At 38.5% G+C, this 18,943-nt stretch overlaps 1 protein-coding gene across 6 annotated transcripts in view; it reads right to left on the bottom strand.

Annotated features, from left to right (window-relative positions):
• Positions 1-18,943, bottom strand: part of MARK3 (microtubule affinity regulating kinase 3) — a gene marked incomplete at its 5' end in the record, with an annotated part of 62,116 nt that overhangs the window by 31,763 nt on the left and 11,410 nt on the right. For 4 of the 6 annotated variants that reach the window (XM_082000315.1, XM_082000312.1, XM_082000311.1 and 1 more), the window contains 5 exons: positions 191-261; positions 2,796-2,861; positions 3,567-3,615; positions 11,126-11,179; positions 17,111-17,302. In XM_082000315.1, coding sequence (XP_081856441.1) covers positions 191-261; positions 2,796-2,861; positions 3,567-3,615; positions 11,126-11,179; positions 17,111-17,302 — 432 coding nt within the window. The remainder of the gene's footprint in view (positions 1-190; positions 262-2,795; positions 2,862-3,566; positions 3,616-11,125; positions 11,180-17,110; positions 17,303-18,943) is intronic. The other 2 variants (XM_082000314.1, XM_082000313.1) reach the window with 2 other exon arrangements.

The raw sequence follows: 18,943 nt of genomic DNA on the forward strand, positions 1-18,943 counted from the left end.
ACTGAACGGACTACTAACCCCTTTGGAGTACTACTGTAACCCAAGCTTTTTCTTGCTCAAGGCTACAAGTCCACAACATGCTGAACACTGCTAGAAGTTAAACACAAAGGACAGCCTTTTTACTCATTTCAGCATTAAAAAACGGGGGTCCAAAGGCAGGGATGCTGATGTATAGGAACATTATACATACCTGTCTAAATTTAGCTCTAGCCTCCTTTTCCTTCATTCTTCCATGTGCAACCAGATAGTCAAACACTTCCCCTACAATTCAATAATGAGACACATTAATGCCAATTTCAGAATCTAGAGATTCCTCTCTAGCAGTTGCCCACAGCAGCTTCACTGGAATGACTGTACTTCAAGTTTCCGATTACAGATTAGCTCAAGAGAACAAGGCACAACTGCTATGCAATTTACTACGCCATCATCTCTTACACACGAAAATAGTAAGACTTAATGAATGACTCGATATAGACACAAAAAGAACATCTCCTTACAGTTATTTATGATAGAAACTGAACAGCATACTTCTGTTTTGTAAATAAAGATGACATTTACCCCTTCACAGACTCTCTCACAAGGATTTCTTTCACCCCACAAAAAAAAAGCTTCACACATGAGAACATTTGACAATATTTGTAAATATTGTCATATCAGCACTAGATTTTTACTTTGTGCATGTGTATAAACGTGTTCTAACCAAAACCAGAAATCTTAGCTTTAACCTAGGCTTGGAAGAGGAACCCACAAGGAAGGTCATAATAACGAGCACAGCAGGACACATTGACATAATCCATCACACAACTATCAGATCTATAAGATACACTGAGAAGGATTACTCCTGAACAAGCCCAATGTTGTAGGGCTACGGATGACTAAAGGAGATTACTAAAGCAGTACTACAGATCTGTTGTGGTTTGGGGTTTTTTTCCCCGTCAATACAGTCATTTTATAACATGTCAATACAGAGTACAATGTTTGAGCTTTAGGTGCAGCCAACTGACCCATGAAACACCGACATGTTTGTGAAAGCATGGGAGATTTTCTTTATTAAAAATCAATAGTCATGTACATAAGAACTTCTACAAACTCAGACTAGTACGCAATTTTAAAAATCCTTCGTTAATGTGCAAAATTAATAAAAACTTTAGAAGTGGATCAAATATCTAAATATTCTCTACTGAGCAAGAAAACACTGTTTTGTAGATAGCCACCTCACAAGGGAAGAGCTGAGTAACATAATTTTTTTTAAAAAGAAGCAACTCCACCAAATTTGAATTAAAAACCCAGAGTAGTATGAAGCAGGAAAAGCAACAACTAAGCAATCTGACAGAATGTCAGAGTTTTCAACAAAACAGCCTTACTTCCCTCTGTAGTGCACTATTTAATACTCAACTCAGATAACCCTCTCAGCTGTATTTCACAGCTGTTGCTTCAAAAACCTTGAAGGAACAAACCTGAACACTTCTTCACAATTCAGGGAAAATGACATCAGCAAAAGAATTATCCCCAATTTATGCAGTGTTGCAGTTGTAGTAGTAGTTTCTTTCATTCTGCAGCCACAGAGTTCATATGCACCACGCATGACCAGTATCTTAATAAAGAGGAAATACGGGAAATTGATGCCTGCCACTGAGATTACCAACCACTCCTGCCTTGCACAAGACAGCATGTGCAAAGGGTACTTGCTCATGGCCTTTTAGACCAGTATGGCGTGTATCTCTCCATTACCCTAAAAAAGAGCCTCACTCCTTTAGAGAACCACTGGCCGTTCTACATCCTAGCAGCTAATCACTAGATGGCAATAGGACTTCACTTTTAAGTCTAGTATCATCAAACAGCACAGAGATGCCTCCTCAAACACCTGTACTAGCCAATATTTTAACAGTATTTTACCAACTTTGTTTCTGTTTACACAAATCTTGGCCGAGCATTTAGGGAGCTGCTAGAAGAAAACATAGGTAGGTAGAGAATCATTACCCAATTTGTAGTAGTTTGTTAAGCTTCACGTAATCCAACATGAGAGTCAGAATTCAGTGCTGATTTCATCTAAAAAGAAGTCTCTGTATCTCCCTCCCAGAACTAAAGAAAAGCCTCAACTATCTGAGGTTCCTAGCTGCTGATGCTGAAGGGTCACACTGACAAGCTGAGTGCTATTAGGTTTTAACCAGCAAGGAGTAATTTAAGCCCAAATACCTTAATTCTAGCTCTGGTGAAAATATCTGACACTGCATGATGTGTGCTTCCCCACTCCTGCAATCAGGAATAAACGTGTACAAGTTCCTCCTAAATGGCATAAGGCTAAGCCTAACAACTCTTGACAGTAGACAGTCTGTGATTAAGGCATGTCAAATGTCATGAACAACTGAAAAATAGAAGTTGCAGTACTCAAGCTTTTGAAAGCAACAGCTGAAGAAAATGTTTAATCTGAACATGTTTTTACCGAACATCTTACACAAAGTAGGGACACCAGAAGTAAGGAGCTGAATACAATTAAATTGAAAAGGTTGGCATTTGTTATGGACAGGAACAATCAATGGCCGAATAAAGATTCCCATTAAATCTGAATTGTGAAAACAAAACAAATATTACTAAGTTGCAATAAGTTCAGAAGCTGGTTTTAAAAGTTGTAATTAATTATGTTGCCCAAAGAATATTACAGTTTTTGCTTAAGATTTTACACTACCGTGACATTAACATCTGCTGAAAAAGAAAGCAAAACTTCAAAGAAAACAAGCGCTTTCTCCCACTTGGTAGTTTGTTTACATGTGTCGTCACAGCAGAGAGGTACTTACCCCCACTTGCATATTCCATTATTAAGTAGAGAGTTTTTTCAGTTTCAATGACTTCAAATAGCTTCACTAGAAAAGAAAGCCATTTATTAATCAGTTAACCAGTTGCAGAAGTATTATGTTAACCCCACAGAGAATTCTGTCGGAGAAGAATAAAAATCCAAAACCTATTTGCTTGCTGCTTGACAGTATCAGACTATTACTCTAAAGAAGATTTTTCTGTCTGATGTTCCTAAATGGAAAATACTGTAACACATTTGGTCAACTCATGCAGAACAACATTTTCTCAAGAAACAATACATTGCTTCTGTTACATGGGAAAAGCAACTAAATTAAGTATAACTTCCACAGATTTGAGCATCAGCAATAGCCATTTTTATGCACTGAACTGACATACGTCATGATGAATGAGTCAGTTTGTTGATAGTCCCATAACAATACTGCAGCATTTAAATGTACAACTCTGAACAATTCCTTGACCACTTCTTGGTTTTAGTGTATACTTATTTTTAATGAGAGCCTGAATTCAGTCAAAATCAGTATTAAAAGGAACAAAATTATCAGTTAGCAATGCAATTAACAGTTTGTGCAAAGGGACCAAATTTTTTTTTTCCCCTAACACACAGCTCTGAAAAAAGTATTTATTACTGCTACTTTCCAGTAAATTGACACCCTAGTGCAGAATCAGCTTTTAAACTCAAATCACAACAATTTTAACCATGAAAAAGTTCATATTTCTCCGGAGTTGGAAATTATATGAAAGAAATAAAGTACCTATATTTGGATGATTTAAGATCTTCATTATTCTTACTTCTCTAAAGAGCTGAAATAAACATAAAACATGAAATAAGTTAATGAAATTGGCAAGACTTATTCTTCCTAAAGCCTGATCATTTTGATATACTTATTTAAGCACAAAGAGCAAACATTACTATTATCATTTCAATGAAGTTCATGAAACAAGCACTTATTGGAGGGAAGATTTAAGTGCCTGGTGCTTTTAACACCCCTCCCCAAACAAAACAACCCTCAAAATCCTGAAAATGCCCACAAAACACTCCAGATAGCTCAGGAAAAAAATTGATCTTAGCTCTGTGGTTCATGGACGTTTGGGGCCACAAGACCATTATGAGCCCATGCAGCTTCTTGCTGGCCAGTATGTATCACAAAATCTTTCACTACTACACAGAAAATACTGTTTCCAAAGTTTCGTGAACCCTCATCAAAGCACCTTCTGAAGACGACTGCACTATGTTGCTGGTGTGAATTCACCACTCTCCTGTACTTGGTTAAAGGCATGGAATTACCATGCTACAACAGGAATTCACTTTTCTTTGCCCAAAAATGGTGTTATCCAACTACACCAGCAAGGAACAGAGGAGAGATGGGCAGGCAAGGCTCCCCCTTGACCCTTCAGAAGCATTCCTGCAAGGCAACTGAGGCACAGTAGCATCTATTCCTGGGTTTGTCACCACAGCTTCACTGATTGTTGCTGCCAGACACCTAGCCTCCAAGCCTGCTCGGCCAGTACAACACACTAGATGTACTTGCCAAAATTAATAGGGCAGAACGCAAACGGTGTTTTCCTGACCCAACAATCTCCAGCAGACAGAAGAAACACCATTACTTCAGGGGTACAGTCTCAAAGGGATCAGCCTGCTCCCACCCTCTTCATCATCCACATTCCTATGCAACAGGATCGTACTGCTTCCCTTTATGCAAGCATTGGTGTTAAGCCAGACTGACGCTCAAGGCCCAAGAATGAATTTAACAGAAAAATTTCAAAAAATTCCCAACTCCCCCAAAAAAACACTTCATCTCTCAGTTTTCTATTGCAGCTCCCTTGCTCACCCCAGCACATCTATTTTGGCTGGATGGGTAGTGAGGAAGTACAACTGCCCATTTCAAGCTGCAGAATGACGTTAGATCAACGGTGCTGCATCCAGAAATCACATACTGATTATAAGGATCTTATTCCCCCCCACCCAACACCAATACCCATGTGAAGAGGGTCTTGCTTGAGTAGTTATTTCCAAAGAGTTCAACTTTGCCTGTCACACAGAGTAAATCCTGTCCTCCTGCAACTGGACAATACGGGAACAACATTTAACAAACCACAAATGAAAGCAAAGTCTGTTACTGATCAGCTGTTAATGACTTTCACCTCCGAAAACTCTCTTCTGCAAAAGACAATTATAAGATGCACATAAATCCCTGGAGGAATTTAAAAAACATGTAGATGCGGTACTCAGGGACATGGTTTAGTGGTGGACTTGGCAGTGCTAGGTTAATGGCTGGACTCGGTCTTAAAGGTCTTCTCCAATCTCAACAATTCTATGATAAACCTGTAAGCGTAATACTAAAAATGCCACAGGTGTTGCTAATGCAATATAAAACATTGATTTTAATGAAGTTGGTTAATAGCAGATGAAGTAAAAGTAGTCCCACTTCTTCTCCCAGAACAGACCCAAGATAAAAAATTATTACTAAAGATTTGAAGTGCAAATACTATTGTATTCAGAAAACCCAAAGAATTATCTTATCATGCAGTATGCTATATGGCAGTCAAGCGCATAGCTGTTCTCCCTCTGCAGCTCTCTCCATGCCAGCCCAAAACTCCAGAGGGTCGACATTCTTAAGCCTTGATTATTTTCTAACAGCATGCTTCAAAAGAGCATGAGTAATCAAGTGGTTTTATTATAAACCTAACACCGACTTCTACAGGAATGCCAGTAACATAACAAATCATACTGAACTACACGTAAAGAGACTGAAGCAGAACGAAAGTCCACAGCTCCACAGGAACGTAGACATGGGAGAAAAGAAAGAGTTTTGTAAATCAGAAATAACAGCATTAACAGTAAGGAAGCAAAAAGTGCTGCTGCAAGATTTGCCTCAGGTCAGATTTCAGATATAGTGAAGACATTTAATATGTCTACATGTATTACTAATGACTCAAAAATCTGTAGGTGTACTTACTCAATAAAAGAAAAAAAAAAAGTGAAACATAGGAAACAAAACAGAAAACCACCAAAGAATCAAAACAAAATCCTTGTGTCTTTTAATAAAAGACAGTGTAGGGGGTGGGATTTAAATAAGGCGGGGGGTAGGTATGGATAAAATCACAACTTGGAGACCAGTTTCTAACCATTCTCAGCTTTCTGATGTTTCTGTAAAGGCTAAGATTTCGGGAGCAAACCTCATTGCACTGCCCAACAAACCCTCTCCCCCATGCTACAGCCACGGCTGTGAATGGCACACTACCTGAACCCAGAGGAAAACCAAACAGTTTTCCAAATGCTTTTAATTATATTATCATTATCCAGGTTTATATCTGACACTTCGCTAGATGACAAGTTGCTTAAATGCAATCAGGATTGACTGATCAAGTAAATTTTTGGCCATGCAAAACAGAGTTTCAAAAATTACACATGCATGTTTTCTTTTTCCCCTAGAGACGTAAGGTGCCTTTTTATTTTTTTAAACTATATTATTTCTGGAGCTTTTTCATATATAATTACGTAAGGTAGACTCTCTCATCATCAGAAATTTAAAAGCAGTTGAGTCTATAGCTATTTTTTTTTCTTATTTTTCATTCAGTTCAGCTGAACTGGTGTATAACATATCCTGAACACTCCATTAATACTTTTAATCACAGCTTATGTAACTTAAAGCCTCTGGTCAAGTTTTGAAGACAGTGTGCTTAATTCGCTCTCAACTGATTGTTGATATCTTCCACCCCTGATAATCAGATAAAGCCTATTGGGTCAGACTCTCACCAAGGGCAGCTCCATAGCTGCACAGATGAAGACCTTGGCTGTTATTCAGCCATTAGCCTATTTATCATCACCTCACCCTCTTAAAAACCCCATATGTTCCTAGGATTAAGTATGGGAATATAGGCAAAGTGCCACTGGTGACACCAAACAAGTCAACCAAGGACAGTATAGAATAAGACGGTAAGAATGTGACTAAAATTCACAGTATCACCATGTAAATTAATATATCCATTTTTCTGTTGTTTTTTTTTTTTTTAAATAAAGTATGCTGACTTGTCTGGAGCTAACTAGACCATCAAAGTGTACAGTGTACACTGGAGGAAGTAACATGATAAAGTCAGGCTCATACCACATTTTGGGCTGCTCTAAATGTATCATTGGTCCACAAGACGACTACTCTGTATTACTAACCTGAAGGAAGCATGTCAAAAAGTAGCTTCTACATATGAGCCATTTGCTGAAGTGGGTGACTAGAAACAAGCTTTTGTCTCAGAGGAAATTCAAAACAGAAATACTTGAGAATAGGATACAAACACCACCAAATTCCTTATTAGAATTTTAGTTAGATAAATGCACTTCAGATTGTGCTCCTCCCCGTCAGTTTAAATGTTCTGTTTGGCATTTTGACACAGTTTCCACACAGGTACCTGCAAATCCTTGACATTGTATTTCTCTTTCACATAGCATGCTGAAAAACGGTTTCCTAGATGTCATTCCCCCAAAATATTATGTGCATCAACTTCTAGCAAATGAAGTAGTAATTATCATCACACCATAAAATTGCAAACAGCCAGATATGATAAAAAGCTCACACATCTGAGGTTCTCTGCCACAGGAATGCAGAAGGTGTAACATCAGAAGACATAATGTGAAGGTTCTCAATACAGAAAATTATTTTCTTAGTTTTAGGAACTTGTCATAATGAGACCGCAAAGGCAGACAATCAACTGAAATCAGTGCATATCAGTTTAATTTCTAATACCAAGATTAAAAACTACTCCCAACTTGTTGAACAGCTCATTTTCCGTCAACAGGAGCTCTATAAATGTTTCTATGCAAAGACAAATATCCTAAGCCTGCCAAACAAATGGCTTTCAGCTTTGTTGTGGTCTGGTCCTTTGACTGTGAGCCATGTTTGATATGGGGAAAGAATTACATTTAATTAATGCTGCTAGCTGACAAACTGAGCAAAAAGAACCCTAACAAACCAGCAATGGAAGCACAGACACATACACAGTAATAATCTTGAATCAATTTTTACTTGAATTTTATTATGCTGACACATCCAAAACAACAAAGGAGTGAGGGGAAAGAAGGATCCACCTTTTAAGCCAACTCTCTTTGAACACATTGAAAAACAGATTAGAAGTGTTCCTTCAGCGACAAATTATTTCAAAAATATTGAAAAAGTTTGCTAAAAAGCAAGTCAGCATACAGATACAGAGCACCAAGAAATCCTGGCCTCCTTTCCGCCAAGGTGGGGGGCTTTTCATGAGATGTTATCCCAAGCCAGTGCAAGCTTCACATGTGTATTAGGCTTGTCTGGATAACTGCTCACTGAGATACGCCCTATATATAATCAGGAGCCTCAAGCAGGAAGCCTTTACACAATACAAGTTTGCCTCAAACAAACCACAACTTGAAAACAGAAAAAAATACTTGTTATAAACAGAAAAGCCTGGGCATTTTAAATTATCATAATTTTCTTGCAGTTTTAAAAATACTGATTGACCCATGATCAGAAAGGACATAGTCTTGTGTTAAAATTGATGTTTAAGGACTCTAAAAAGCTTTAACAAAAAAATGTCCCAAACAAGTGGCAAAACATCTGCACGTAACGAACAAAAATATTTGGCTGAGGAGCCAAGTTCTAAAAAAAGGAAAATGAGAAGTAATTTAATGCTATTACATGGGCTTGGTTAAAAAAAGCCTTGTATATAATGGCATTGCTAACTCAAAAGAAAAAAACAAACTTTTTTTTTGTCTAGAAGGAAGTGAACTACTGTAGCATCAGCAGCACTTGTTTCCAGTGAGACCGATATTCACTGGAACTGGGTACACAAGGACATTTGTGGAGAATAGTGATTATGACTAACACCACCAGCATGGGAAAAAAGCTCTAAGAATCCCCTTTTCTTTCAAAGCAGGGACGTACCGCTTACAGTTTCCTCTTCACTAAGGGAGAGCAGCAGAGTAGTAATTAGGTCCTAAAACAGCAGTTAAGAGTAGCTGCATGTGGCTACCACAGACTTCCTCAGCAGCCAACAAGAAACCCGACTCTTCCGACGAGCTGCGCTGCTGAATATTGAGTTGTCAGGACTGCAGCCTCCTGAGCTTATGAGAGGGCATACGGAGAATTACTGCTCCAGAAAGCAAAGCAATTTCTTAACAAGGTTAACATCTTTCTGGCAGCTTAACTATTGGTGTGGAAGACATAACACAAAGAAATCAGAACTGGCAGCCTTAATCACCATTTGTTTCCCCACCTAAGGATGACTGGGGTATGCAGCTACACCGCAGCTGAGACATTATATACCACACCCTCTTCTCAGCACAGCCCTTCCCTCCCTCCCATACCTCAAATACTTTATCACTCTCTCCAGAAGTGCACGCTCAGATGCACTTCCATCTTAGCTTCCCCTGCATCTACAGGTCATGTGCACCGTTGGCTTCAGGTGCACTGAGGCTAGGGCACTGCTGACAGGGCTGGGGGAAGAGGGGTGAGAGTTCGCAAAAAAAAGCCTGAAAAAGCAAAATTGTTAAGTAATGCACTGCGCATTCACTCTGCTTACTATGACAAGCAGGCATTTAATTTTAAGAAAACTACTTTCAATTTTTGAATTGAGAACACTGACATATCTGCTACTTGCTACATTTTTTTCTGCGCTCACACAACAAATGAGCTTAGAGAGGTGAGCACACTAGCAATCTCACTCAATCTGATTTTTACCCTGCTATTATGTCCTATTCTTCCAGACTCCCATTTAAGAACCCTAGTGGTAGACAAGACCAATTTACAAATCACACTTTATAATCTAATTTTATAAATTGTAAATAAAAATGAAATTACAACGGAGACATGAGTGGACACTGAGCAGGCTGAAACCCAGAAACCAAAGGGCCAACAAGCACACTTCCAGCTTGTGCCCTTGCCAACCGAACACCTGTGACTTGTAAAAGATTTGCTTTGTACCTGAATATGAGCTCAAGCTAACATTACGGCCCAATCTCAAAATAACACCATCTGAAGGATTAAGATTTTACATGTTTGTCTGAAAACACAGCCTCTCTACTTTTCTCTGACCATTCTTCCCATGCCCTGACCCCTCCCCTTCGTATCACACAGCATCTGCTTCTCTTCCAAGTGCTTCAAGCATTTAACAGTTTTTTCAGGTATTCCAAGTTGCACGGATCTGCCACACTAATCAACTTTATCTAATCCATCATATTACCTAATTTGCATTTCATTTCCTCCCGGCTTACTCAGAAATTACCAATAACCTCAGGGATTAAGCTGAAAAAAAAAAAATCTGAGAAAACTGGAACCACATTATCTACTTTTACCCAGCCTACAAAGTCAGTAGGAAGTTGCTACCTGCTCAGACGACAAAGCCTTTCTTCTATAGGTTGTTCTTTGCCTCTCAACCAGACCATACAATGTAAGAACTTGTGTGTTTTTCCAATTTAATTTTGCACCATTAATTTTGATAAAAACATCTTGTCACATCTTTTTAGTATTTGCATAACATCCAAATGTATATATTCCCCCATTTACTCTGGTTATGCTATTTCATTTTGTTTGCAGGTAAGTTCTGGCTATTTTCTCGTTCAAACAGAAATATTGCAATAAGCTTTTTTAATCAAAGTACTCAAAAGTAAACAAAAAGCCTTTGACTGCAGCACTTAAAAGGACAGAGTTAGAGAAGTCCTAGGTAAAAGTGACATTTAAATGTACTTCCTGCAGGCACTCCAAAGCAGGCCGGCACTGGCTTGCTGAAAGTAGGATTTATCACTACTTACTAAAATAGATAAGGCGATACAACTGTAACAGCACATTAAACATTTGAGGCTAGAGGGAAGAAACCATAATAGCCATGCTCCAATTTGTTCCATAAAACCACAGCACTTTTTCTGCTGCAAACTACGTGAAAGGCACAGATACTGCTTGGCCTTCAGTCCAGGGGCTGTATTTTCAAGAGGACAGAACATAAGCTTTGTATTTCTAAGTTTAACAAAGTGACCAGCATGAAGGAGACAGGGGGGCATGACACCAAACCACAAATGTCCTCTCTACAGAGTTAGCTATACTTGGGAGGCAAAGGAAGTGGCTAACACCACTTTTCTCAGTTTACAGCTCTGCACAAGTTCATCTTGAACAACTGCAGGGTTATCAAAAATATCTGTTACAAAAGTCGTTATTAAATACAGTAGTCAGACGTGTGCAAGGTATGCAATGCTTCAGATTCTCCAGCACAGGCATTTAGGGTTAATTGAAGGAGGTGGTGAAATGAAACAAGTTAAAATACAGTTGAAAGATAAGATGTAAAAACCTACCTTTTGTAGACTAGTTGGGTTCAGCTGTGTTTTGTCAATTATTTTTATGGCAACCTAAAGGAAGAGTTCATAATCAGTATTTTCCATATAAACAATGCTGTGTTATTACAAGACGGTCAAATCCAGTAACAGAAATGGAAACCATGGAAGTTAGACAAAAACTACGCAAATTTCTTCAGCAAATTATGTACTTGTATTTAAACTAAAAACATTTGGAATTAACAGCTAAAGTGTAATTTACTTTAACAAACTAAACATGATAGTGGAAAAAAACCCTAATATTTTAAGCATATTAAGATGAGCAGCTCACTTAGTCTGTTGCTTGACATTAAGACCATCACACTTATTACAGTGGAAGCTCCAATAGCAGACAGTGCCCCGACAGAGAGCAGTATGGCTACAGATAATATTTACACAGTATAATTACACAACAGATTACACAGTACTGACTGGGCACTGGCAGTTTGTGAAAATGCTTCTAAAGGCAGAGATTTTAAATTAAACTGAAAGCAATTCCACACAGATTTTGCAAGAACTAAGTTCACCTTTGGAAATTCATTGAGTATTTTTATTAATGTGCTCCCTGATGGATATGAAAAGAAATACAACCTCTGCATGAACAAAAACCCACTGCCTGTAGTGTAACAATTTGGGCAAGTTCATTCCTGTACTGATTCTCATCTTTTTAATAAATACTGCACAGAAATATTAAAGAATAAAAACTTCACAAAATCAAAAGAGAAATTCAGTACCATGGTAACTAGTCAGAACCTGAAGCTTTGAGGCAATGAACAGGCAACACAGATGAGCTTCAGTGCAACGCAATTTGGATACAGGGTGAATTAGAACAGGAAATGGGAATCTTTCTAGAATTATGTGCCAATTGGTATTTTTCCTTGCTAAATTAGAGACTAAACATACCAGAAAAAACTCTGCAGAAGCCAAGGAGATGATGCCTCTCAAGGAGCAAGATGCTGCAACTCAGCTGATTATAATACCTCACTAGTGCAAAGCAAGGGCTTTCAATTCCCCTTGAATTTTTGGCTCAAATAGTAGACACTGCTCCTTCCCATTTCCCTGCATCACTTAGTGCTGTCTCTGTCATTTCATTAACTTGGGGTTGGCAGCATACGGAATAAAGAATCTCTTGTATCAAAGCAATTTTATTTCCCTACATTCAAGTGCAAAAATGCATGGATGGATCATCATGATGGAGAGGGTAAGAGGCAAACACAGTGTTCAATGCTTGGGTGCATAACATAATTGTGATGGCTATGCTGTTTTCTGAAACAGATTTAAGATTTCTTTTGAGCCCTTCCAGATGCAAGATACGATGAGATGTCGCCAAGAAGCCATCTAAGAATACTTTTGCTTTTGGGGAGTATTTTCTTCTAAGGTATGCTTACTGAAAATAAAGATCACTATTTCCTGAGGCAAAATTCCATTGCAAAACCTTGAGAAATCACTTCAAAAATACAAACAAGAGATAAACACATTAAGCAATAGGTATTTTTATATTAGCAGCTGTGTATGAAACCAAGAAAGATTTTTATCTCCACCTTTGAGATAGGTGAACAGTTGAACTATTGTCACAAAGGTAACAAAGTTATTCACTTCCTGCAATCTCTTATAAATCCATGCTGGATGTAGAGTGACCACTGCCTTTTTCAACAGCAGATAACGTTACCTGAAAGTCACCGGGTGTCCCAAGACTACCTCGGCCACAGTTCACAGCTGTTTGCTTTGGAAGTGCATTCCACTCAGAAAAAGTTGCATTTGTGTTCTGAGCTGTACCATTCTCGTCAATCTTTGAAAGATGTAAACTTGTTTGAACCCATTTGGTCTTAAGGTATTAGGTTGCTGCAAAACACAGCTCACCTCTCTCACTGTGCATTGGTGCCAGATGATCAGAGGGGTCTCTGACGCTGGCAAACAAATTCAGCCCTGGAGACACAGGGAAGGTACACACCTCAATTTTCTGAAAGGCAGGCTCACAGGCCTGTTCAGTGCACTAATTATAGCCTCAAAGGCAGGATGAATTTAGAGAATTCCTATCCCCATGAACACAGAGTACAATGTGTTAACACTGACTTTGAGAGCTTGAACCCATCATCAGAACGGGGAGCAATTTCAGGTGCCTTGATAAGGTCTCCAAATCACAGGCAAAGGGAGCCTGCCCTCAAGAATAGTTCTGACAAGTGTGAGAAATAAAATCTTCCGTTTTACTAAGCATAGTTAACAAAGCATCAAATTGCCTTCCAAAGCAGAAACCTTGCTCTCTTTACACAAAGTGAATCTGGAATGGTTTCAAGCATTGTGTGCTATGGCCAATGTTGGAAGAATGCAAGTCCACCTACACCGTTAAACCGCTGTATCAGCCACGATATTGTGCGAGATCATTAGTAGAATTAAAATTAACTTTGCTTTCGCCATTCGCAGTAACATGACTTAAAACATTGCTCCTACACGGCTTGAATGAGGGAGCTAAAGCAATCAACGAAGTTGAGACACTGAGCAAACTCGCCAAACTGCTACCATTCAGAGTGTTTTCTCCCTCTTAAATTTCATTTTTTCCAAGAGAAGAACAGAAAAATGATGACAACAGACTCCTTGGAATCAGGTTTGGATCCTGAAAGAATCCCATCTCACTAGGAAACTTCAACTTCCTGGCTATTAACTGAACACATGCCTTTAACAAACAGAAGGTTCCATCTGGTTTTGGCTGTGATTCCAACCACCTCAGTAACAGCAAAAGGTAGTTCTATCTTTTAGATTAATTGTGGCAAGTATGGAAAACTTGTCAGAGGAAATAACCTTTGATAAATTATAGCAGAAAATACATGGCTTAAATTCAAAGAATTAACAAAAGCAGATTTACAATTAAGAGTCTTGGTTTCGAAAGGGCAGACAGACTACAAATACTACTATCCTTGACAGACGATCTCAAATGAGTGTATTTCCAAACTCAGCTGAAGTGCAGTGAAGCTAACCCTCCCTCCGTACCTCTGCAGTGAGCAGAAGGCCACACACTCCTTGGCAGGACAATTCAATCCCCTGAAGTTAGACTGATGTTCTGATCATCCCCCAAAGGGCTAAACGTTTCTCTCTTTCTGTAATTTGAGGTTGGGTTCTCATCAACATCCTGCAGACACACTAAAGAAGGAAATGAAAGAGAGTCCTGGAACTTATTCCAGTTGGAAACATGAAAGCTGTATCTCAAGCAACAGGAAAATTCATGGGGAAGGACTCCAGATGTAAGGAGATGAGCAACTACCCTAGAAGAATGCTTGAACAAACATACCCTCCTCCCAAGAAGTGACAGAAAAATGCTGACCTGCTGCATGATTAAGAAGTTAATCAGCGTAGAGATATAAAGAAGAAATTGGCATAAAGTGAAACTGAACTGGATACTTAAAAGGACATTAAGAATAGCCATATAAATAACAAGGAGAAGATAAGTAAGGTTCAAATACAGCAAGGATACAGTAGAGATGAAAACACATTTAAGTATGACTCCCAAAACTAAATGTTTTATTTTAGTTTTTCGTACACAAGATGGAAAAAAGGACAGGAACAAAGACAGGACAGCCTGTAGGAATGAGTGTGTAAAGCAGGAAATAACGAATTCAGGAAGATGAGTGCCATCTGGCTGAGGCAAGACTGAGAACATTATCCCAAAATTCTTAAGAATGGCAGGTTTAAAAAAAAAAAAAATTCTTGTTTTTTGAACACCTCTTGTAGAGGTAGAGTTAACCTGTTTTCTAGTAGATCCATTTACCACAAAACTCTTGAGCTCAAAACTTGCAAGGCAAAAAATAGGGAAACAGACAGAAAGGTTAAATGCAACATATTTTCCTACAGTTAATTGTGCCCTATGGAAACACACAAGATATAACTATCTGGACTATTATACAGTCTCATCTAGGAAGATGCATGGAAATTACTGAACTAGATAAGCTGAAACATGCACAGAGCTTCTTTAATTAAGAAAAAAATGGCTAAAGAGATATCATGTTGGAAATAAATGAGTAAGAGTTTTTCAAGGACAAGACTTGGGACCAATCTTGTTTAATATCTGTATCAGTGGTGTTGGCATGGGAAGTCAAACCGTAATGATTAAGTCTGTTGAAGGAGTTAAGAGGCACCATCAAATACAATGGAAAACTGATATAAACAACCTTGGAAATGAGTTAGCAAAGAAAGTGAGATTCAACAAAGTACAAGACACTATTGCTGATCACGCCCAAAAAACATCAACACGACAGCCATGAAAAAGGTTAGCACATTCTAAAGATTGATCAGATGAATACTTCTGTAAAGGCAAGGGTAAATTAATGACACTGGGGAAATAGTTACCCTATACCCCAATAGAATATTGTGAACAATCTGGTCATACACATCTAAAATATGTAATTATTATCAATGCTGTACAGGTCACCTAGCAAGAAGAGAAACTTTTTTTCATCTCACACAGGAAAAAAAAAGTTTAAAATACCTTCAAGGTACTCCTATAAAACTAGCTTAATAGTTCCCTTCAAAGGAATGCCACTCATTCTAGGTAACCAGGACCAGTGGCCGCATCCTGGAAAGTATTTACGCTCTGAATGATTCAATGACATCTATTCCATGAGAGGTAAAGGAACTTAGCACTTAAATCTTTCCAAGTTTGGCCAAAGATTTTACACTGTCACTTTACTGGTTGAAATTTCAAGCAAAAATAATGAACCAGAGGTCAACACACAGTTAGGTGCAAGTAAAAAAAAAAAAAAAACCACTTCAATTTTTGCACAGCAATGTGTGACACATGATACCTACCTCCAACTCCTACACCTATAATAATAGCAAAGAAGTACTAACCAAGTACTTGCATTTCCTGTGTTACGTATCAGTAAAAAGCAGAGAGAACTTAAGTGGAAAGCAGTTAACCAAAAACTTTGTCCACAAACAAGCACTAACTTTAACACCAAAAGACAACAGGTGATCACCAGAACTGTCAGCTTAAAAAAAAAAAAAAAAAGCCACACACAAACTTTCCAACAACTCTTGCAAAATGATGTCCCCTCTGTTCCTCCTGGTGCTACTGAACTCCATATTAGCTCAGAAAAAAGAAACACCTTTAAAGCATTGCACTCACAACACATAGCTTTCTTTAAAAGTCCTTGCCAGTATCAGCAAACATTTACTTCATTAGACAGGTTTGGCAAGAAAAGGTCAACAGGGTGTTTCTCCCTCTTTCAGTATGCAGAGTTGCTATTAACAAAACAGGACCAAGAAACATCTTCTTGTAACAAGCAAACAGGGCTACAGCTCAATAAATCAGAACCATCATTAAGTGCAAGTTATTAATTACGTTGCAATGGCATGCAGCAACTAATTATGGAGTCGAGTTAGACACTATGAAGAGATACAAGAGAAAGCTCGTCTACGCCACACAACACTGAGCAACAGACACACAAACCCGGTCTGAACAAACTGGAGTGTCTTCCCAAGGCTGCCCAGCACTGCAGACACTAGCAGAACTCCTGGAAGATACGTTGCTTTGGCAAGAAAATACCGTGTTTGGCCTACTCAGACCATAATCAAGAAGATGTATTAGTTGTCATTGCTGATTTCCCCTCCAATACAGTCCTGCACTGTGCACTATAGAGACACCAAGAGGCAGTCTTTCCAGCAAGCTTATTTAATTGCTATATATTGAGTCCTTTTTGGGGAATGAAGGATTTAAGCAGAGAACTCTAGCAGCAAACCTGAACACAATTCAGTTGGACAGGGACTTGTCAAAAATACAAATTTAAGAGACCATTTTCAAGATAAATTGTTTTGTAATCTTTACTAAAAAAATAGTTTTCCATTTCTATTTTTTCTACATCAATGGCAGTACCTCTAGTAAAATGTGCTAAATGTTCACAGACTTCGATGCTGCTATTCTAAGAGAACCTTCACACCTACTGCAATTCGCTACTGTTTACATCCACACCACTTTACCTCTCTGCCAGTTAGGATGTGCCTTGCCAGTTTTACTTTTGCAAAATTCCCCTTTCCAATTGTTTTAAGTAGTCTGTAGTTTCCAATATGCGGCTGCTCATCTGCGCAGGAAGCTATAGAGTTCCTGCAGCGAGCTCCAGAGCGCCCAGTTCGAGAGGAAACTTCCTGCCGTCCGTCTCCAAGGGACGTGTGCTGCAATAAAAACATATACAGATAAGGCTGAGAAATAAAGGCAAAACACATCAGTGATGAGAAGCATACAACGTTCAGAAACATTAGCAACTCCTTTGAAGAAACCTTCAAAGGATCCAACTCAAACTTCAGATTCATGCTGAACTTTGCTCTGATGGGGACAAATAAAGAGGTTCCCAATTCATAACACAATACCCATTTCAGCGTCACGTGAATTGCAGCAATAGCTGAGCATTTTTAAGTCACTTACATGGACTGACGAATCAGTTATGGAACATGGAGGTGCTTGATAATATTTCCCGTTTGCATTACTGTGCCTAACTAGAGCAGGAAAGCTTTTGGAAAGGAGACACAAAGCTTTTCCAAAAACACACTCAGTAAAACGTTCACCCTTAATGGACAGTTTAATACTACTGATAAAACATGAAAAGGGTTTTTTTCCTCTGTACTAGACTCCTGTTCCTACAAAACCTCGTGACTGAAAATACCCAGGACAGCCTGGAGAAAAAGGAAAGAAATCTTACCGAACATACGGAAACCCTGGATATTAATAGGCTGAGCACCAGTTACAGAGATGCGAGATACTGTCTGCAATTGTTAAGTTCCTTTCACTCAGTTTCCCTGAACAGCTATTAATTGTAAAAATGAATGGGTACATATCATACCTGTAATAGTTTTTATTCATTTCATCACATGGTTAAGATAACAGTATTTTTCATTTTCTGATAGTCTGTTTATGAAAGAGCAAGTCCCCTCATGTCCCTTAGACCTCAACCATGAGTTGAGAACAATATGCCAAGTTCACTAATTAAAGTATTAGAAATGCTCAGTAGTCTGCAAATGTGGAGTAAACATCTGGCTACACAGAAGATGACAGGCTAAATTCACAGCCATCTCAGAAATCCAGATCTTGCTCTTCTACTACTAGTACCACCCTTGCTGAAACCCAGCAGGGGCAACAAAAAATCTGGCATACAGTCTGAAAACCACTGTAGCATAAGGATGCGAGATTATAACTCAAGAGTTAACAACCATGGTACAGGCACAAATGAACAAATCCATGCTTGCATGACACTTGGCAAGTTTCACACTCTATTTAATAACCTGATATAACCTTGTGATCATATACTCTGGCATCTTAAGTTCCTTGGTTTGTTAATTTGAGTGCAACAGCTGTGATCAAATTATTTTTAAAAACACATTCATTTCATTTAAGAAATACTACTGATACAAGCCTATGGCTGTTTCAATAGTTACTATTTTTAAAAAAAACACCACACATGCTGTGGTGCATACAATGTTTTAGTATCAATCTGGCTTTAGCTTCTCCTTACTGCCCGGCTACTGCACTGTCACTAGATTTGTACTTCCCATATAGGTACTTAATTACTATGATCACGTTACCCCTTCACTTTAATAAATTTTATTTTTTTATATATAACTCCCTAAACAGGCTGCTGTAAGAATGATTAAAGACAAGAAAACATGTCTTGTAGTTCTTTTCAGAACACTCTCCTATTTTTCCAACATCTTTTTGTGAGGCTCATGCTAGAACCGGACACGCTATACCAACAGTAGCTGCAATAGAACCAAACACAGAGATTGCACCTTCTGTTCAACACTCCACTGATTTGACATGGA

This window comes from Phaethon aethereus (genome assembly GCF_964289735.1).
Source record: "Phaethon aethereus genome assembly, chromosome: 5".
NCBI lineage: Eukaryota > Metazoa > Chordata > Aves > Phaethontiformes > Phaethontidae > Phaethon > Phaethon aethereus.